This window comes from Patagioenas fasciata, chromosome W (assembly GCF_037038585.1).
Source record: "Patagioenas fasciata isolate bPatFas1 chromosome W, bPatFas1.hap1, whole genome shotgun sequence".
Lineage (NCBI taxonomy): Eukaryota > Metazoa > Chordata > Aves > Columbiformes > Columbidae > Patagioenas > Patagioenas fasciata.
The window spans coordinates 56,235,854-56,258,131 of NC_092559.1; the positions used below are offsets into that span (position 1 = coordinate 56,235,854).

The window sequence follows — 22,278 nt, forward strand, 5'->3', positions numbered from 1 at the left end:
AGGGGTAATGGATTAAAACTGGAACACGAGGTTCCACTTAAATTTGAGAAGAAACTTCTTCTCAGTGAGAGTAACAACACGGGAACAGGCTGCCCAGGGAGGTTGTGGAGTGTCCTACTCTTGAGACATTCAAAACCCACCTGGACACATTCCTGTGTAGCCTTATCTAAGTGTTCCTGCTCCCCCAGGGGGACTATACTAGATGATCTTCCCTAACATTCTGTGATTCTGTGATGTGCTCACAACACTCCCACTTCGGTGTCATCTGTAGATTTAATCATCCATCTCTACTTTATGAAAATGCTGAGTAGTGATGGACAAAAAACAACCTCAGCTCAGCCTCTAACTACAGTCTTCCATTTTGATTCTCCACTTTTCCAGTCTCCATGTTGACTAGGGCAGGTTTATTGCTAATGAGTTCATCTACACCTCCCCTCAAATTATAAACCCCCATTCCTGTCTTTCATATGTACTTACGGTGAGAGTGTTAGAAATATATCACTAAAGAGGGATGAGATTTTCTCAAACATTAACCATCATTCATAACTGGACGGAGCTGCAAAGACCTGTGCCCAAGGAACTTGCCAACCTAAATGAAGAAACCTCACATTAATCATAGAATTATAGAATGGTTTGGGTTGGAAGAAACCTTTAAAGTTCATCTAGTCCAAGCCCCCTACAATGAGCAAAGACATCTTCAAGTAGATCATGTTGCTCAGAACCCTGTCCAACCTGACCTTGAATGTTTCCAGGGATGGGGCAGCTACCACCTCCCTGGGTAATCTGTTCCAGTGTTTCACCACGCACATCATAAAAAATTTCTTCCTTAGATATAGGCTGAATCTACCCTCTTTTACTTTAAAACCATTACCCCTTGTCCTGTCATAACAGCCCCTGCTAAAATGTCTGCCCCCCTCTTTCTTATAGGCCCCCTTTAAATATTGAAAGACTGCAATAAGGTCTCCCCAGAGCCTTCTCTTCCCCAGACTGAACAAACCGCCAGGTAAAAATTCATGCTTCAGGATTAGACAAACTCTTGGAAAGTATTTTTTGCATCCTGCTGGTTGTGGAAGCGTTTTCCCTGCAAAAATCTGTTGAGATGCTTGAAGAAGTGGTAGTCGGTTGGCGAGAGGTCAGGTGAATATGTCAGATGAAGCAAAACTTCACAGCCCAATTCGTTCAATTTTGGAAGTGTTGGTTGTGTGATGGTCATTGTCATGGAGAAGAATTGTGCCCTTTCTGTTGACTAATGCTGGCTGCAGGCATTGCAGTTTTTGGTGCATCTCATCGATTTGCTGAGCATCCTTCTCAGATGGAATGGTTTCACTGGGATTCAGAAAGGTGTAGTGCATCAGACCAGCAGCAGACCACCAAACAGCGACTGTGACCTTTTTTGGGTTCAAGTTTGGCATCTCACTGGGTTAGGGACCATGGGGCATGTCTGTCACCAGTTGTTAAGAAAACTCCATGCCCCCGGTAACCATGATCTTACTGTTCACTTAACTGAATTCGATCTCCCCCAGTTAGGGATACACACCACATGTATTCCGTTTCAGATTCTTTGGGGAGGCGACCATACTCTCTCCCTAGTTTGGCCAGCTCGGTGGCAGTGTAAGGTGTTTGCTTAGTTGTAATGTGAGGGTCAGTATTCTCTTCATTTGCATAAAAATATTCTGTTTTCATTAAGGGTCTCATGTGTGGGTATTCCTCGTAACATTTTCTCGTCTCCTCCAGTTCTTTCTGAGGATAAATTTGATTTATTTGTCGGATACTTTTCTCCTCTAGCTCCTGTTCCCTCAGAACTCCTGTGTTCTTTAAACATTCCTCCTTTAGAATAGCTTTTAATGAGTGTTTTTCTTCCCTCTCTTTTTCTAATTGTTGTAAACAATTTTCTAATTTTTGTTCTAAATTGGAGGGTTTTTTTTGCAAAATTGGCACCAGATTTTCAAGGGATTCTATAATTTTGCTTTCATTACTACATCGCCTGAGGCGATCTTCAGTCGCTGTGACCAGGCTGGTTCCTAATACAGCACAGACTATAGCTTTGTCCTTATTTGATCTAAACTTAGACTTAGTAGAGAAATCACTCTGTCCACTACACTCTGTAAATTAGCCAAATTATCACGAGCCCAGTGTTCTCCGGGTATGGAGGATCGAGCTCCATATTTTGCTAAAAGTGTGTAGAACAAGTCTTGATCTTTCACTAACCAAAAATCTTGATCATCAGCCTTTTCAGTCATTCTTATTACGAAGGGACCAAACCCACTTTGGGAAGGCACAACTTAGTTACACAAACACACAGGATTGCTCCTTCACTCTCCCTAGCAGACAATTATCATCAACATGAGAACAACGCCCCTTTTTGCACTTTGAGATCTTTTGGTTTGATTCCGAGAGACAGAGCCCTCAACTTGAGTTTGGAGTGCTCTACACCAAGGTGTGTGTGGTGTGTGGGAAATCTGAATTGCCCCCCTTGCTATCTGGGCACCTCTCACCTTATCGAGTGTAGGGCCAGGTGCGGCTGGAGCGAAACGTCCTTCCCCTGTTACAGACCACACACTACCTGCACTCCGCTATTTTCTCAGAATCCTGTCCATGGCACCAATTTAATGTCATGGTCCATTCAGTGTTGGTTTGTTTACCTTGATCTCGAAGCACAAAATTAAGGCAACCAAAATGTCAAGGGGTTATAATTCAATCAAACAGTGTTACTTTATTATTTTGCCCGGAAAGCGGCACGCGATAGAGAAAGTGGAGAAAAAGGAAAAAAAATAAGAAAGGGGGAAAGAGGGTTAGCTACCACCATGAGTCCAAAGGCATCCCTATGGTCTCAGGTCCTGAAGCAGAGTCCTGCCGGTCCTCCATTGTGATCTGTGATCCTTTGGTGGGGAGATCTCAGTGATGTTCAGTCAGGAATCATCTTTTATGCTTCCTCACCCCCCTCTCTCTTCCATGGATTGAGGCCAATCTCCACATTTGTTTCGCAATCCAGACTTAACTGTGCAGGCCCAAAAAGTCCCCGCTTCGTTTGCCAGAACTTGTCGGCACCTGCACTGCCTCGCGTTCAGGGCTCTCTTCCTTGTTTGCTGGGTGACCTCGAGACCCTCTGCGAACCTCTGCACATGTTCTTCTTCACTGGTCTTAGTAACAGGGAGGAGGTGGGGGCAAGTTTGGCTGAGGCAGCAGGTGAAATCCATCTTCTGGACAGCAACTATTGTTACCCGTAGTCCCAGGTCGAAGAGCCCTGTACAACACCTTTCTCTCAGGCCTCTCTCCAAGTCCTTCTACAGTTCTTTCTATCAGGGCATCTGTTCTCCAAGTCCCTGATGGCAATGTTGAGGCAAATACTGTTCTTCTGACCAACTCTTAGAGTCGGGCCCTTAAATGCTATCTTGGTCTCTGTCAGGCTCTGTCGGGCTTTTTCAGGCTCTGTTGGGTTTTGTCATGCACTGTCTGTCCCTTTCAGGGTCTATCAAGCTCTTTCTGGCATTTTTGTTCTCTGTCAGGCTCCATTGGGCTTTGTTGGTCTCTCTCTGTCCCTCTCAGGTTGTGTCGGACTCTGTCGGGGTCTCTCGGGTTCTGTCGGGCTTTGTTGGGCTTAGTCTGGCTCTATCATGCTCTGTTGGGCTTTGTTGAGCCATGTTGGGCTCTGTCAGAATTTATCAGGCTTTGTCGGACTCTGTTGGGCTCTTTCGGGCTTTCTCGGGCTCTTTCGGGCTTGTCGGGCTCTGTCAGGCTTTGTCAGGTTCTGTCTGTCCCTCACAGTGTCTGTCGGGCTCTGTCGGGATTTGTCAGGGTCTGTCAGGCCCTGTCTGGCTCTGTCGGGCTTTGTTGGGCCTTGTCAGGCTCTTTTGGGCTCTTTCAAGCTTTGTTGGGGTCTGTTGGTCTCTATTGGGCCCTAAAGGGCTCTGTTGGTCTCCGTCCCTCTCTGTTGAGGTCTGTCAGGCTCTGTCGGGCTTTGTGGGGTCTTGTCAAGCTCTGTCGGGCTTTGATGGGCTGAGTTAGACTCTATGAGGTTTTGTCGGGCCCTCTCGGGTTCTGTCAGGATTTGTCAGGCTCTATTGACCTCTGTCGGGCTTTTTCAGGCTCTGTCAGGCTTTTTCAGGCTCTGTCGGTCTCTTTCAGGCTCTGTCAGGCTATGTCAGGTTCTGTCAGGCTATGTCAGTCTCTGTCGGGCTTTGTCGGGCCCTGTCAAGCTCTGTGGGGCCTTGTCAAGCTCTGTCGGGCTTTGATGGGCTGAGTTAGGCTCTATGAGGTTTTGTCGGGCCCTCTCAGGCTCTGTCAGGATTTGTCAGGCTCTATTGACCTCTGTCGGGCTTTTTCAGGCTCTGTCAGGCTTTTTCAGGCTTTTTCAGGCTCTGTTGGTCTCTTTCAGGCTCTGTCAGGCTATGTCAGGTTCTGTCAGGCTTTGTCAGGCTCTGTCGGGCTTTGTCAGGCCCTGTCGGTCTCTGTCAGGCCCTGTCGGTCTCTGTCAGGCCCTGTCGGTCTCTGTCAGGCATTTTCAGGCTCTATTGGGCTCTTTTGGGCTCTGTCAAGCTTTGTCGGGCTCTGTCAGTCTCTGTCAGGCTTTGTCAGTCTCTTTCAGGCTTTGTTGGGCCCTATCAGGCTGTATTGAACTCTGTCAGTTTGTGTTGGGCTCTGTCGGGCTTTGTTGAGTTCTTTTGGGCTCTATCGGGCTCTGTTAGGCTTTGTTGTACTCTGTCAGACTTTGTCATGCTCTGTCTGTTTTTTTTCAGGCTCTGTCGGGTTCCCCTGGGATTTGTTGTGTCGTCTGGGGCTGTCGGGCCTTGAAGGGCTCTGTCAGTCTCTCTTGGAATCTGTTGGGCACTATCGGGCTGTCTCGAGTTCTGCTAGGCTTTGTCGTGCTCTGTCAGGTTCTGACACGCTCTGTCAGGCTTTATGGGGCCCTGTTGGGCTCTTTCAAAATTTCTTGGGCTCTGTTGGGCTCTGTCGGGCCTTGTCGGGCTCTGTAGGAGTCTGTTGGGCCCTGTTGGCCTTTGTTGGTCTGTGTAGGCCTCTTTCGTGCCCTGTCATGCTCTGTCGGGCTTTGTTGGACTCTGTCAAGCCCTATCTGGGTCTGTTAGACTTTGTCAGGCTTTTTCAAGCTCTGTCAGTCTGTGTCAGGCTTTGTTGGGCTCTATCGGGCTATGGTGGGCTCTATCGAGCCCTGAAGGGCTCTGTCGGGCTCTTTCCAGCTCTGTTGGGCTTTGTTGGTCTTTTTCCGGCCTTGTCAGGCTGTGTCAGGTTCTGTCAGGCTTCTTCGGGCTCGTTTGGACTCTGTTAGGTTGTGTCGGGCTTTTTCAAGCTCTGTCAGGCTCCATTGGTCTTGGTCGCACCCTGTCAGGCTCTGTCTGGATTTATCGGGATTTGTCAGGCTCTGTCAGGCTTCTTTGGGCTCGTTTGGGCTCTGTTAGGCTGTGTCAGGCTTTTTCAAGTTCTGTCGGGCTCCATTGGTCTTGGTTGCACCCTGTCAGGCTCTATCCAGATTTATCAGGATCTGTCAGGCTCTGTCTGTCTTTGTTGGGTTCTTTCTGGTGGTGTCAGTCTTTTTCGAGCTATGTTGAACTCCGTTGGGCTTTGCTGGGCTGTGTAGGGCTCTATCTGGCCCTCTTGGGCTCTGTCAGGCTCTGTTGGGCTCTGTCGGACTTTGTCGGGCCCTGTCGGGCCTTGTCGGGTTCTATCGGTCTCTGTTGACCTTTGTCGTGCTCTCTCTGTCCCTCTCAGGGTTTGTCGGGCTCTGTCTGTTTTTTTCAGTCTCTGTTTGGTTCCCTTGGGCTTTGTTGGGCCCTGTCAGGCACTGTCAAGCACTCTCAGTCTCTTTCAGTATTTGTCCACCTCTGTTGGCCTCTGTTGGGCTTTGTCATGCTCTGTCTGTCCCTCTCAGGGTCTGTCGGGCTCTGTCTGTTTTTTTCAGGCTCTGTCGGGTTCCCTTGGGCTTTGTTGGGCCCTATCAGGCACTGTCAAGCCCTTTTGGGCTCTGTTGGGCTGTCGGGCCTTGTCGGGCTCTGTAGGGATCTGTCAGGCCCTGTTGGCCTTTGTTGGTCTGTGTAGGCCTCTTTCGTGCCCTGTCATGCTCTGTCGGGCTTTGTTGGACTCTGTCAAGCCCTATCTGGGTATGTTAGACTTTGTCAGGCTTTTTCAAGCTCTGTCAGTCTGTGTCAGGCTTTGTTGGGCTCTATCGGGCTATGGTGGGCTCTATCGAGCCCTGAAGGGCTCTGTCGGGCTCTTTCCAGCTCTGTTGGGCTTTTTTGGTCTTTTTGTCAGGCTGTGTCAGGCTCTGTCAGGCTTCTTCGGGCTCGTTTGGGCTCTGTTAGGCTGTGTCGGGCTTTTTCAAGCTCTGTCGGGCTCTGTTTGGCTCTTGAGGGATCTGTCTGGCTCTGTCGAGCTTTGTCGGGTTCTTTCAGGCCCTGTCTGGTTCTTTCGGGCTCTGTCGAGCTTTGTCGGGCTCTGTCAGTTTCTGTCAGGCCTGTCAGGCTTTGCTGGGCTCTGTCGGGACCTGTCAGGTTCTGTCGGGTCCTGTCTGGCTCTCTCGGTTTTGTTGGGCCGTGTCGGGCCCTGTCAAACTCTATCAGGCCCTGTCAGGCTTTGTCGGGCCATGTCGAACCCTGTCAGAATCTGTAAGGTTTTGTTGGGTCCTGTCGGGCCTTGTCAGGACCTGTCAGACTGTGTCAGGCCCGGTCAGTCTTTGTTAAGTCTGTCAGGCTTTGTCGGGTCTGTTGGGCTCTATCGAGTCCTGTCGGGTTTTCTCGGGCTCTGTCGGGCCCTTTCCGGCTCTCTCAGGCCTTGTATGGGCTTGTCGGGCTCTATTGGGCTTTGTCGAGCACTGTTGGGCTCTATTGGTGTCACGGAGGCACCCCGAGGTTAGTTTAAAGGGCAACAGGGTCCAAAACAACTTTTATTAAACTGGTGAGAAACAGGGTTTTAGCACTCCAAAAGTGACTTAAATACAGGTTCGGATATCAGTTGAGGAAAATGATTAAGGGGCAGCAACTAATACAACAGGCGGTCCACAGAGTGCATGCAAATGGTTTCACCCAAAACAATGCCAGAGCCGTCCCTGAGTCCCGGAGGAGTACACACTTGTCTAAACACGGTGTGGGATTATTTTAAAGAGATACACGTACTCGTAGTGAGGACGGGAAGTGTACACTCGCGATTCTGTGAGGGTAAATTTATAATACACTTGCAATCCTGCAAGGGTTAATACACATGCAAATGTGCATGGAATATTACATGTGTTTATGTGGAAGCACGGGAGGAAAATACACCCGCAATTATGCGAGGATTAATTTTACACGTGCTGATATTTGAGCACGGAAAGTTACACGTGCATATGTGCACGGAAAGTATAAATACACTCACAATCCTGCGAGGAGAAGCTTTACTCACACACGTGGCGGCAAGGCAAGTGGAGTCTCCATCCTGGGGAGTGGGGCTCTCAGCAGTAGCATCTCGCTCGTGCTCCGAGAGACCCACGACAATGAGCAGAGTCTCGACGAGAATCCCATTTTTTATAGGCTGTCACCATTTATCACAGGGCAACAATAAACCATGGCGGATGCTCTCTGTTAACCCCCTGCCCAACCCACTAAGGAAAGGGAATAGGAGGAAAAGGGAGAGACACTTGTTGGAAAGTTAAAAATGCTTTACTAATGCTACTAATAAATAGAGAAAATAATGCAAAATATACAAAACCAATATTGAATTTCCTGGCATAGTACAGCGGCATAAGTAACTTAGGATGCAAGCTGTGAATTTTTGAACTTTCTGCCTGGTTAGGTGAAGTGGGGGGGTTATGGTTGGATCAAGGTAGAAGATAAAGGAGCTTTTGATCATTAGCAGAAGCTACATCCCAAGAAATAAGTAAAGGAACAGAATGGTGCGTCTAAAAGAAGTCGAGAAACAGAAGAATGTTTCCGTCATTGCCAAGGACTTATTTTTCTCCGCAGCTGCAAGTGCAAAATAGCAACTGAAGGACAGGACTTTGACTGACATTTAGTCTGGTTGGTAAAAGACAAACAACTACCAACAGAGATAAGAAACGGCTCACCTGATGAAAATGAAGGGATCCAATGAAGAATGGGAAGACCCCAGACTCTAATTTTACAATTGGCCCAAACTGACATGCAAGGTGTGGGAAGCTTAGAATGTAAGGGTATAATTGCCCAAGGTTTTCTTTATTCAAGGTCCCTCTACTAGAGACACTCAGTTCGAGCTGCTCTACACCATACCTTACAAATTACTTATTACTGAGGAATTTCTGGAATGAATGTCTGAGTCTCTGCTTCAAGATATCTAAGGCAAAGAAACTTCCTTAACAGCCCTCAGGGACAAGGGAGAAGAAGAACAGAACTGGCAGATTTTTAAGGATGCTTTCCATAGATCACAAGAGCTCATGCTCCTCAAGTGTAAGAAATCAGGAAAGGAAAGCAAGAGACTGTCATGGATGAGTCAAGACCTGCTGGCCAAACTAAAGAGCAAGAAGGAAATGCACAGGTAGTGGAATCAGGAACAGGTATCCTGGGAAGAGTATAGGGATGCTGCCTGGTTGTGTAGAGATGGGGTCAGGAAGGCTAAGGCACAGCTGGAGCTGAACTTGGCAAGGGATGCAAAGAATAACAAGAAAGGCTTCTACAGGTATGTCAACCAGAAAAGGAAGGTGAAAGAAAGCGTACCCCTCCGATGAACACAACGGGTAAACTGGTAACAATGGATGAGGAGAAGGCTGATGTACTCAACAATTTTTTTTGCCTCCATCTTCACTGGCAACCCAGTGGACGACAGAATAACTACATCAGTGGACAAAGGAAGGGCTCCAAATCTCATCTATCTGGACTTCTGTAAGGGCTTTGACACAGTCCCCCACAAAATCCTTCTCTCTAAATTGGAGAGATATCGATTTCATGGGTGGACTATTCAGTGGATGAGGAATTGGTTGGATGGTCACATCCAGAGGATAGTGGTCAACAGCTCAATGTCCGGATGGAGATCGGTGACGAGTGGTGTCCCTCAGGGGTCCGTACTGATCTGTAAAGATACAAGCATAGCCTCTCCCCCAGGTTATCAATTGATGTGACTTTTTCCATTGATCATTAACTAGTGATTTGACCATAACTAATGTAGGTTCTTCCTGATTTAGCATGTTTTTGGATCATACTTGGAAAGTGTTTCATCACAGGGGGAATTTGGGCTGCACCACTTATATCTAAGTGATTCATCACATACAATGCTTTTGACAATCAGTTTTTTGGTGTTTCCCCTACTTCTCCCCTTTTTTGTTTTTACAAAAAAACATTTCAGAATCAGATGCATGCGTTGGACCTAGACTACATACTCAGAATCACAAATCAAATTTAGAGGTTCCTCCTTAAAAAGCTCTAAGTAATGTAAAGCTGCTCCAAACTTTGCTAATTGGGTTGAACCTTCAATAATTTTTTACAGAGTAATGCCAATTGTTATCTTCACACCAGACCACTACAGCTTTATGAGACTTCCCAGAACCATCAACAAAAACTCTGCAAGCACGTGGGATCAGACCAACTACAAGTATGGTCTGTGACCTGATGTTAAAGACTTGCAGGTTCTGCAGCAAGTTACAATATAGGCATGCCAAAAACTGTGCTGTTAAGAAAACCAGCTAGTGCAATTTACAAGGACATAGATTGCAAATAAAAAAATAAAAATTAGATTTCACAAATGGTACATATATGACTATATATATATATATATATATATATATATATTTAGACCTGAATCCATTCCCTGCATTTTTTGATCAGAGTAACAATCGGTATATCAGTCTGTAAGCATTCTCATCGAAGTCTCCCACAATAGCCACAGGTTGTTTCTATGTTGTAGCTATAAACAGACAAATCTGCAAGTCCAATTGAATACAGTGAGCTTGTAAGGTTGTCATAAATTTATTCATCAAAGTCTCTAACACCATTTTGGCTGTCATATTTACTGGATATTGTTTTCCCTTACCGCATCGAAGTCCTGTTTCAGTTCTATCAGTGTAGTGTTGGCTTTACCGATACTTCGGCTGCCAATACCGATGGAAATACAGCATTCAAAATTTTCTTGGAGATTTCTCACTTGCAGCAAACAGATCTGCACCATCCAAGCACCTTCTTATGGGACATGCAACTAAACAGAATTCTCAGAAAATGTTATTTGAGCTTACAGTTTACTTAACAAATCTTGACCTAAGAGAGGTATAGGGCTTTCTGGCAAATACGAGAATTCATCTGTTAAAACTTTGTTCCGAATTTGGTATTCCATTGGTTTCAAAAAATGGCCTGCCTTTCTCTCTCTCTCTCTCTTTCTTTCTTTCCTTTCTTCCTTCCTTCCTTTCCTCCTTTCTTTCCCATAACCTCAGAAACTAGCACAGTGAATTTACTAAGAAGTCTCTTACAACTAGTTACCACAGAATAAGTCTGTTAAAAAATCTTTGGTTTAATATCCCAGCTTCATTAGAACTATGGATCCACTGGCGATGCCTTTAAGATTCACCCTCAGACTCCTTCATTCAGTATTACAGTTCTCTAGCAGTAACATGGCTGGGGGTGGGGGGCAGGGGGGAATAACACCTCCCTCTTGCCCATATCTGAGATGGGAAGATCTCCAGCCCAGCATGAAAATAAATCAGTCCAAACTCTACATCAAACCAGCCTGGCTCCACTCCACACTCTAATTAGTACCAATCTGACCCAGAGAAGCACTCAGCACTCTGACTTTCCAAAGCTGACCAGTGTGAAAAGACCAACATCAGTAAGGAGGTAAAATGATGAGCTCTTTCCCCACATGTACCAGACCCTAAGAAATTAGAAGGGAGCAAAAAGAAACAGCGCTGACAACCCCTGATTCAAATCAAAGAAGCAACGCAGTGCCACAAGAAGAATGGATGACAACACTCCAGGAAAAAAGGACAGAGAGGGGAGAGGAATAAAGCCTCCCTTTCTCTGCTTAGCAGCGGGCAAACAGGTTTTTCCATTTTTTTTTTCTTTTTCTTCTTGCTGCAGTTTAGATGTAGCCAAGGCCATGCAGGTGGCACAATCACTGGTGATAAGTGGCAGCTGACCCTGGCAGACTCCTTGATTACAATGAGCTGAGTTTATCTTACAGCTTGACACAGGCCCAAAATTTATATTCAAGCTGTTTCTTTGGATCTTTGGGTAGTGCTTTGCCCCGTAGTAACATCTTTCGTCTTTCATAAAGTCAATTCCAGAAGGCTAATACCCTGCTTCTTCAGAAGCAATTTCCATGTAGGTAATATGAATACCCTCTTCTTTAGAGAGGTTCCCTCCCAGGTTCCCAGTGGCTCATCTTCCACTCCTGGTGTTGATGTCTTTTCAGGGATTCGGATCTTCGGCAGCTTTCCTTGCTGCTCTATCAGCTGCACCGGGCTCCGTCTCCCCAGCTCGTCATCAGCTGTCACAGTTCTGCCGCTGTCTCTTCTTCATGCAGGATTCTTCTTTATGCAGGATCACGTTGGCGTGTTTGAATCACGTCGGGGTCACCATATGTTGTGGTTGAGATGGACAAACAACACAGACCAAGTTCTTATTATGTACAAACAGCAGTCTCCATTTATTGCCACAAACACTTTTTTATATAGCCTTTACCAGCTCAAGTGTCTTTTTGCTATTGTTTACAGGCTGCAATAGTAACATATAATTGGCTAATTTTGCTATCGTCAGTGTTACTCTTTTACTCTCTTCTATCTCTTCTATCTCACGAGTACACCTTAATATCTCCAGATACTCATTTACTCCCATCTTTCTCACGGGTAGGCCTTAATATCTTCAAGGCTAATTTCTGTTCCCATACTCTCTGTCAGGGAATCCATGGAACTGCTGCAGTCCCTCATGTACACCCTCGATCTGACTCCAGTAACTGGCACCAAATCCACTCACGCCATTCCCCCTAGTAGCTGGCACTTAGTCCTTGCAGCGCACATACACACAGACTCTGGTGATCAGGCACAGGGCTCAGCCAGACAACTGTACTGATCAGTATCATTTTATACACAACCAGCTTGTTTTATACCCTTTTCTGTCTACCCCCCTTCCTTCTTCCCTGCTCTCCCTTCCACCTGCATGTCCCCTGTATTGGATTTACATGGCAAGGTTTTGCTAGTGGGGGGCTGCAGGGGTTACTCTTCATAATTTCTACTGTCAAATAGAATGGATGTTCACATGAGAACTTCTTGCTGCACTTTTAGATAAAGACAGGACACACAGGTGCCATAATCATCAGTACCAAGTGGGAGCTGCCTTCAGGCTCCTGTTAACAATGAACTGGCTGAGTTTATCCTGAGGCCAGAGAATTTGAACAGCACAACACAGGCCTGAAGGCCAAGCTATATGTGCAGCACAGCAGAGCACAGGCATGGGCTTGTTCAGGTGTTATGGTTTAAACCTGACAGGCAGCTAAGCACCACAGAACTGCTTGCTCACTCGGTGGGATGGGGAGGATAATTGGAAGGGTAAAAGTGTAAAAACTCATGCATTGAGATAAAGACAGTTTAATAAGGAAAAAAAAAAGAATAAAAAAGCCCAACAAATAAAAACAAAACCAAGAAAAACAAGTGATGCAAAAAACCCCTAAAAGTGATGCAAAAGTGATGCAAAAAACCCCACCACCAGCTGACCAATGCCCAGCCAGTACCTGAGCAATAAGCAAAGGCAGCCTCAGCAAAACTCCCCCCCCAGTGCAGTCATTAACACTTAAAAGAATGAATCCTGTTGGCGACTGCTAACCTAAAGATATGTGAATCCTATCAGTTTTAGGTCAGTCTGTTCCTCTAACAAAGATAAGAGTGATTTGGAGAACCTCCCTATTCAGGATCTACAGGTACTACTGTCCTTGCAGTGTAGACATTCTGGAGCCTGCACAATTAGTTGAGTCTTGTTTAACATATATCTTGAGACTGTTAGATAAAGTGTCCTTTAGCTGAACTTCGCTCATTATAATACTAAAAATCACACCCCCATTATGTTCCTTATGTTCATATGTTCTTTATGTGGAACAACTACTTGATGTACAACGGATTTTCAGTCAGGATCACTACAGGGGTCATATTTGATTTCTTCTTCTGAATCTTTTTTACTTTGTAAAAATAACTGAATATTTACTGGAGTAGAACTTAAATCTGATATTCCCACACTCAGCCTCACCTCTGTCCCTGGGAAAGTAATGGAACAGCTTATCCTTGGTGTCATCTCAAGGCATATCAGGGATAAGAGGGTCATTAGGGGCAGTCAGCATGGCTTTACCAAGGGTAAGTCATGCTTGACCAACCTCATAGCCTTTTATGAGAATGTAACAAGATGGATGGATGATGGCAGAGCGGTGGATGTGGTCTACCTTGACTTCAGTAAAGCCTTTAACACAGTCCCTCACAGCATCCTCACAGCTAAATTGAGGAGGTGTGGTCTAGACAATAGAGTAGTGAGGTGGGTTGCAAACTGGCTTAAAGAGAGAAGCCAGAGAGTGGTAGTCAATGGTGCGGAGTCCAGTTGGAGGCCAGTATCTAGTGGAGTGCCTCAGGGGTCAGTACTGGGGCCAATATTATTCAATATATTCATTAATGATTTAGACAAGGGAGTTGAGTGTACTATAAGCAAGTTTGCTGATGACACTAAGCTGGGAGGAGTGGCTGACACGCCAGAAGGCTGTGCTGCCATCCAGCGGGACCTGGACAGGCTGGAGAGTTGGGCGGGGGATAACCTGATGGAATTTAACAAGGGAAAGTGTAGAGTCCTGCATCTGGGCAGGAACAATCCCAGGTTCCAGTATAGGTTGGGGAATGACCTATTAGAGAGCAGTGTAGGGAAAAGGGACCTGGGGATCCTGGTGGACAACAGGATGACCATGAGCCAGCACTGTGCCCTTGTGACCAGGAAGGCTAATGGCATCCTTGGGTGTATTACAAGGGGGGTGGTCAGTAGATCAAGAGAGGTCCTCCTTCCCCTCTACTCCGCCCTGGTGAGACCCCATCTGGAATATTGTGTACAGTTCTGGGCCCCTCAGTTCAAGAAGGACAGGGAACTGCTGGAGAGGGTCCAGCGTAGGGCAACGAAGATGATTAAGGGAGTGGAGCACCGCCCTTATGAAGAAAGGCTGAGGGAGCTGGGGCTCTTTAGTTTGGAGAAGAGGAGACTGAGGGGTGACCTTATTAATGTTTATAAATATATAAAGGGTGAGTGCCACGAGGATGGAGTCAGGCTCTTCTCAGTGGCAAACAACGATAGGACAAGGGGCAATGGGATCAAGCTGGAACACAAGAGGTTCCACTTAAATTTGAGAAAGAACTTCTTCTCAGTGAGGGTAACAGAGCACTGGAACAGGCTACCCAGGGAGGTTGTGGAGTCTCCTTCCCTGGAAACATTCAAAGCCCGCCTGGACACATTCCTGTGCGACCTCACCTAGGCGTTCCTGCTCCAGCAGGGGGATTGGACTAGATGATCTTTTGAGGTCCCTTCCAATCCCAAACATACTGTGATACTGTGATACTGTGATTTTAATTAGCAGAATTTAATTTTGATTTTGCACTTTATCTCTTTCGAGCAATGAATGTTGAATGACATATAATGTTGAACTCCAACTCTGAAACTCAGTCCTGTGTATTCAATAACTCGAAGATATACAGAGAGAGAGTACTTAAGATAATGTTAACTTGCATTTGGAGAAGGGAGTCCACTTCAGCTCTAAATCATGCCTCACAAGGAATTTGAAAACAATTTAACCGCTGGATAATTGCATACAATGGACACAGAGTCCAAAGTTTTGATATGTTTGGGAACCTGGATTGTGTTTTGCAGGTATGACAGAGAGAATCCTCTAGAGACTTATATGTGAGTACTTGACTAAATAGCTGTAAATTAGCCATGTAATCTGAGCACCCCTCAGCACAAAGCTGGGATGAGCAGGCCTCGCACGTGCACCTGTGGTATCTGTGGTGCCGAGGGGTCGTCTTTGTGAACATGGACACCATCTCGGCTCGCTGGTGTCACGGCCAGGCCCCACGGCAGTGCCGAGCCGTCATGCTCCCTGCCAACCGTTGCCAGGCAGCAAACGCACAACCGCGCTCGGGACAGTCAAGGAGCGCCCCCCTCTACGCCGAACACCACGTCCATAAAACCATGGGGGCTCACCCGGAAGCACTTCTGTGATGGCAGTGATGGGCGCCGTGGTTGCTTTCGGGTGTGCAATGCGCTTCCTCAGTTAGGTTTCTCCGTTGTGACCGGTTGGCACCGCAGACATCTTCCTCCGGGTTCGGCGCCTGCTGGTCTCTGATGCGGGGCTGCTCTCCTTCCTCCCGGCTCAATCTCTGTTACCATTAGTCCCCTCGGCTCGCTGAGCAATGCTGTTATGGGGCTCCGGAACCGCGGGACCACGGTGGTGGCTGACGCTGCTGCTGGTGGCCTGCGCGGCACGGGCCTCTGAGATCACTTTCGAGCTGCCTGACAATGCCAAGCAGTGCTTCTATGAGGAGATTGTCCAGGGCACTAAGTGCACCCTTGAGTTTCAGGTGCTCCTTGCTTCCCTCGGCCTCCGGGAAATCTCCTGTTATTTCATATTTACTGTTAATATCAGAGTTTTAATAACTTAATAGCTATATAAATTGGTGGGCACTCAATCTATGTTATGTGAACAGCCTATCTAAAGTGTTGCTTCTGATGCTTGGTCCCTCTGGATAAATATTTATAGCCTTATATATTTGAATAGATATTTAAATATTTCTAATAAAATGTCTACTATTTTAGAAAGCTTCTGTATGGTGTGCCTTTGGATAGAAGTCTCTTCATCCTTCAGGATGCTTTATCTTAAAGGCAAGAAGTTTGGAGCAAGGATTAAATTTAACTAGTAGCCTGAGAGTCATCAGAATAGTAAGCTATGAATATCTAAACTGCCAGTTGCTCTTGCTGTGGAGATAGGATAGCTAGTCTGATTCTACAGAATAATGTGCTGTAGACCAACAGTAATCAAAGACTGACAAAACTTGAGAGAATTATTATGAAGTTTTGAGGTTTTTGTAGGCGTAGTCTGAATGTGCTGATATTGGAAAGAAATACTTTAATTAGTTGTGCAGGAGTGAGCAGCAGAACCTCTAGAACATTGCTCTGTTGACATGCACATATGAAAATGAGCCAGGCTATAATACCTGTTCTACTGGACATATGCCATCCCTGCAACATAAAGTAGCTTGAACTAATAGGCTAGTTAGACAGTTTAGACCGTATGTAAAGGAGCTGTTTTATTGCATTTTGGTAATCTCAACTTGCTGAATAAGTTTGATGGATGGGCTTGTGGATATAGTAAATTACTGATTTATTACAGTAATGTCTTTGCTCCATCAAATTTCATCTACTCTAGCATTTGCTATAGTACCAGTATCTTAAAACGAAGTAACTAAAACTTCCTTCATAAACTGTTAGGAAACATAGTTGACATTATGTATCCTCAATTTAAAAGTTCTCATTTTTGAATTGTTCTGTGAGTCTTCCATAGGATGAGGATTTTTGCAAACACGTATTGAAAGATTTTTAAATTAACGCATTTTATTTTAAAATGTTTGTCAGATCAAACAATTTGCAATGCTGGTTGGGGGATAGCGCTGGTTAAGATAATTTCTTGTTTTCAGGTGATCACTGGAGGTCATTATGATGTTGACTGTCGGTTGGAAGGTCCTGATGGTGCTGTATTATACAAGGAGATGAAGAAACAATATGATAGTTTCACATTTACTGCATCCAGAAATGGAACATACAAATTCTGCTTCAGCAATGACTTCTCTACTTTCACACACAAAACTGTGTACTTTGATTTCCAGGTTGGAGAAGATCCACCACTGTTTCCTAGTGAGAACAGAGCAACTGCGCTTACTCAGGTAAAATATTGTTGTGTTTGACAGCAGCTGTTAGGTGGACAGACAGTTTTTCAAATTCAACTGCATTAGATATCTATATCACTGTTGAAAATGAATGGGTTGGAGTTTCTTTAAAATAAACTGAGTTACTAAAAGTGAACCTTTTCTAAAAATTAGGACTTACAGAATGCAGAGCTGAGGAGAGATTACCAAGTGTTTAAGTGGAAATTAGGGAAAATATACAGTGGCCTAGAGTTTAAGGGAACTTTTTTATGCCATGGTTCTATGTCTGTGGAAGTGTGTATTTTATAAACTGTAAAATATCAATGGATCAGGGTTTTCAAAATTCCTGAACTTTGGAGAAACTTTGAGAATAATTTGGTTTTATATTAAAATACTTTAGTCTTTTTTGAGGGGAAGACTTGCATGGTTGATCTCTTATGTAACAGTCACTTTTCAAAATGGGAAAAGAATTCTAGCAAAATAAACAAATGAACAAAATCAGTCATACTTAACTGACTTCTAGATATGTAATTTATAAGACACTTCAGTGGCAAAACAGTATTCTTGCTTGAGACTTATTTTCCTAATGTTCCCTTCTTTCTTCAGAATTTTTTTGTACCACTTCTGTCCAAACTACATCAGTCAACTTCACTAGGAATGGTCACTTCTCCAATTCTCACTAGCATTCTTACAATATAACTGTTACCAAACTTCACTTTAAGCAACCATTTCAAGATGCTGGATGCGATCACTATTTTACTAGTTTGAACTCAGTGGCAGAAATGCCATTTCCCAAATATCCATCTTGCTCACTTGAATTTACCCCATGTAAGTCTGCAGTGGCTGAAGTTTTATATTAAGTAGGTGACTTGCTTTGAATTCAGTTATAAATCTTATCTCTTTCTTCTCATCACCTTTCTCTTCTGCTTTATGTTGCCTTTTGATTCTTGATCTTGTAGCTCACTATCTCCCTGCACTCTCTGTGCATTCTGTTACATGTTTTTGATTTTTGTGTATTGGGAGGGGGTGGGGTGTGTAGTTGAGGGGGGTTTGTTGGTCGATACTTTGACACCAGTAGAGAGTATTGAGAACACAGAACATGCAGATTCTAGACCCAGCATCTTTGCAGGCTATGGGAGAAAGTATAAGAAAAAGTTTTTCACTGGGTTGTAGCATATTTAATGTAAATCAGATCTTTGGGAAAGAGGAAGTTAAGTTTCAAAGCATAAAACATCTTTGGTAAGTAGGTTCTCCGTTGCAATTTTTTTGAGGCTTGTAGTATGACCAAATTTGGGCAGACATTCACAGGGACTGTAAAAGGTAAACCTCTGAAACTGGACTTTGTTTAAATTTAAGGTCCCTTTTACAGAGTAGGGGAGGGCTATATAATTTAGCAGTGAAACAAATGGCAGAACTTAATGCATGAAATCTCCTCCTGAATTTTGTTTAGAATATCTTGGAGTTGTTCAGACATCTGTCCTGAAAGTCATCAACTTGAAAAGCAGATTTGACACACATATAAGTAACTGACAGTGGTTTTTATTAGGGTGTCAAACACCACCTTTTATAATAGATTGTGCTTTTGATCTTCGGAAATACTGATTTTTTAGGGGATAGTCAGTTGGTTAGTTCTAAAACATAAGTATTTTGAAGATATTTGTTAATTTCTTGATGGTCAAAAGACAATCATGGGTACTGACTCTTACTTTCAGAAGATAAACTAAAAATGGAAGAAGCTTATGTGTAAAGTGATCTAGGTCTTGGAATGCTCATAGTACTTAGATTGAAAAGGTTAAGATTTTTCAGGTTAGAAAAGGGAATGTGATTTTTATGATAGATGACAAGTGCAATTGGGCAATTTGATCTTGAGTGTTTGTTATATGAATATGGTAGGGAGCATCCAGGAACACAGAAAGATGAGTTGTCCTTTCTCTAATCGCTTTTTACATATGTGACTAATAGAAGGGTCTTATGCCAAAAGAATGTGTTGTGGTCAGCAATCTCGATTGCAGGCTTTTGTGAAACTGAAGTTTGTGAATTATGTGATGAAGAATCACACACTTCTGAAATGTAAAAGTGTTTTAACATCTACTATGCACATCTTAATGATATAAGAAACTTTTTAGCTATCTAAATATGGAGAGAGATTTACTGCTTGTTTTGCTGGTGTATGTGGAATTAACAAATGCTGGAATATGGCATATTTCAATATGGTGTTTATATTCACTTTTGTATCCAAACATGCATGAATTTTAATATTCAGTTTGTGGTTCTTAGAGTGCATTACTTTTTATTTGGTGTGCAGTTCTCCACACTTTGGTACTTAAATCAGTCACATTCCTGTGTGTAAAACAGTGGTATTTCAGTCTGACAGTGGACTGAAATAATCTTTCATCTGTAAAGCTACGTGAATCCGAATTTTAAATATCAAACCACAAAACTTCACAAAACTTCACAGAACAAGCATTAGAAGGGTTCTTAACTGAGCTGTATATTCGTTTGCTTTTCTAGATGGAGTCTGCATGTGTTTCAATTCATGAAGCTTTGAAGTCTGTCATTGATTATCAGACTCATTTCCGGTTGAGAGAAGCACAAAGCCGCAGCAGAGCAGAGGATTTAAACACAAGAGTAGCCTATTGGTCAATAGGGGAAGCAATCACTCTTCTTGTAGTTAGTATTGGGCAGGTATTTCTCCTCAAAAGCTTCTTCTCAGATAAAAGAACCATGATAACCCATGTTGGATCATAACTGGTACTGATAATGTTTCAGGTCATTGTGCTATTCCCTTGTGAAATTACTGTTCTCCAATTAATTGTAGGTACAAAGAACTAAATATGTGAAACATCTACATGTCTACCCTTCCTCATTAATTAAAAATCACAAAACATACACCAGAAGTTATGAAAGGGACACCCAATTTGAAATACAGAGTAAATTAATATTTTCTGATACTCAAGTATCTGGCAGTGACCAGACTCTCTTTGGTTTTGCCAATTTTAATACAAATTGAATTTGACTTTACTGATAATATTACCCATCTGTGGTATAATGCTTTAAAAAAACCCAACAATCTAATGTCTGATGTGAAATACTCATGAAAATATGATTTTACTTTAATTTTCAGGCTGAATGTATTGGATTATAAACAAGCTAATGTGCTGAACAAGTTGCAAGATGTATCACACCGTTTTGATTTGCTGTAACAAAAAAAAAAAAAATATCATATCCTTTGCTTATCCGTAAAACTGTTGCAAGGTTGATACTACATGATGGTGCAAATTTTCCACCTGACTGGTAAATCTTCACCTTCAAAACCTGCTAAATTTTATACTTGAGTGTATTTGCTTAAACACATACTTTACTACATTAAAATATAATGCGCTTCCTCTTTTACAGTGTTTTACTAAACAACTTCTAAACTGAGACTACTCAGGAAATGTGCTTTTTCTATTAAAAAACTTAAATCTTCAAGTTGTTTTTAAACATGAAATAAATTAGTGAATCTTGTAACTGAAGCTGTACAGTCTCTGTACTTGTGCTGCTGATGCTTGTCGGATTTAAGACCAGAGAGAGTTTGATTATTTTTTTTTTTCAAGCAATACAGCACCAGCACTAGACACTTATATTGCATCCATTAGGCACATGCAAAGCTTTTTATTAAATTGCTTTCCTATTAAGAAGCCCATTTGGTATTAATACTGCATTGTGTGAGTGCTGCGATACATTGGTGCACTGATACATTATGGCCTTGTGCATGTAATTGCCACTCTTTTCTGTTAGTGATCAGGAAATGTTTTAAATACTTTGAGTTATTTTTTGGTAGATTTGTAGCTGCATTGGTTCCACTGCTCATGTCTTTAGTTTATGTATTGTAATAAAATCTTGTTTTGGATGAGGAGGATAGTAAATGTATGTACATAAAAGTAGCTTGAACTGAGCCAGTCAAAATAAGGCTAAACTTTTTCAGAATGTTGTGGAGGAATAAATGAACTCTGACCGATTTTTAAGTGCACACACGAAACTAAGATTAAAAAAAAAAAATGAGTTACTAACTCTAATTCAAAGGACTCCACTTAAACTAGTTTTCAGCAAGCAGAGAAAGAATGCTAAAACCTCATCAATTTCCTGTATTATTTCCAGCAAAAAATTGACAAGTTTTACACATGCACATGTCCAAGTGGCACTTGGACACTCTGGATAATTGATCTAAGATGACCTCACTTTAAAATGGTCTGGGAGTTAAAAAAAAAAAACAACTCCTTGTCTCTGTTTTAAACTGATAAACTACTCTTTCAGAACTGAAGGAAAATACTTGAATACTTTAAAAAATAGTTAAAAGGCAACAGGGGTATTAAAAAGTTTAATGTATATTATGTTCAGAACTATGTATAATGTCCTTCTATCTTGTATTGAACTTGCAATATCGCACTCCAATTTTTGAGGTGCAAGCTTTACTGAAATTGTAACAGAATCTCAGATCAGAAAACAAAGCTGTTTGGTTTTTTTTATGCCTGCACTCAATATTCTTGATTGTACTTATATGCTTTATCCTTATGTTTTAGCAACTGATCTTCAGTATTTTCTTGTTTCATTACATAAATGGTGCAGTTCAGGTACAAGAGCCAGATAAAAGCATGATTTAATTTTGATAGTGTCCACTATAATCTTCTGAAGCCTGAATATCACTTTTTGAGTAGCTTTAATCACAGCAAAAACATTTTTTTCAAAAATTGAAACTTTTTTTTCCAATAAGTCAGTTCTGTGTACTGTCAACATTTGTAAACAATGGGGTAAGAAAAGTATTACCGGGCTGTCACATACATGTCTCTAATTTTTCTTAAAGTTTGGATGTGTTGAATGGCACTGTTTAGCTCAATATCACTCCTGCTGAGGTTTAGTGGACTTGAATTTTGCACTGAAGTTAGGCATCTGAACCAAACCTCTAGTAAAATGCTGCATAATATGCACCAATAGCTTAAAAATGCCTTTATTTGGGAGTTATGAAAAACATAATTCACACTTTAAAATTTTATATATATTTTTTAAAATAAGTGATTGGTATCATGCGTTTTATTATATCCTATTCACTACAACACTGGGTGAAGAAATGCTTTGTGACTTCTAATTATTTTTTTTTGTTAAAGATGTATATATGGAAATAATAGTTCAGTCAGTGGTATGATATGCAACTAAATCATCCTATATTGAGATGCAACTGCATTTGAAATTGTGAAAGGTTTCAACTATTCCTTGGATGTTTTATGTCTACATAATTTCTTTTCATGTCCTGAAATGTTAGTTCTTGTTTTAGTTTGAAGAGGGAAAAAAAAAAAAGTTTGAATAAGACAAAAACCCTTCTGAATATTGTATGGGGAAATTTAATATATGAATATGATCTGATT

At 42.8% G+C, this 22,278-nt stretch overlaps 1 protein-coding gene and 1 pseudogene across 1 annotated transcript; one reads left to right on the top strand and one right to left on the bottom strand.

Annotated features, from left to right (window-relative positions):
• The window catches only part of LOC139826328 (uncharacterized), a 73,293-nt pseudogene extending 61,373 nt beyond the window's left edge, over positions 1-11,920 (bottom strand).
• A 3,447-nt stretch (positions 11,921-15,367) lies between these two features.
• On the top strand, positions 15,368-19,624 carry LOC136115689 (transmembrane emp24 domain-containing protein 7-like). Its single transcript, XM_065861896.1, has 3 exons — positions 15,368-15,535; positions 16,649-16,894; positions 19,388-19,624. The coding sequence occupies exons 1-3, from the start codon at positions 15,368-15,370 to the stop codon at positions 19,622-19,624; spliced, it is 651 nt and encodes a 216-aa protein (XP_065717968.1).
• Positions 19,625-22,278: the final 2,654 nt, after the last annotated feature.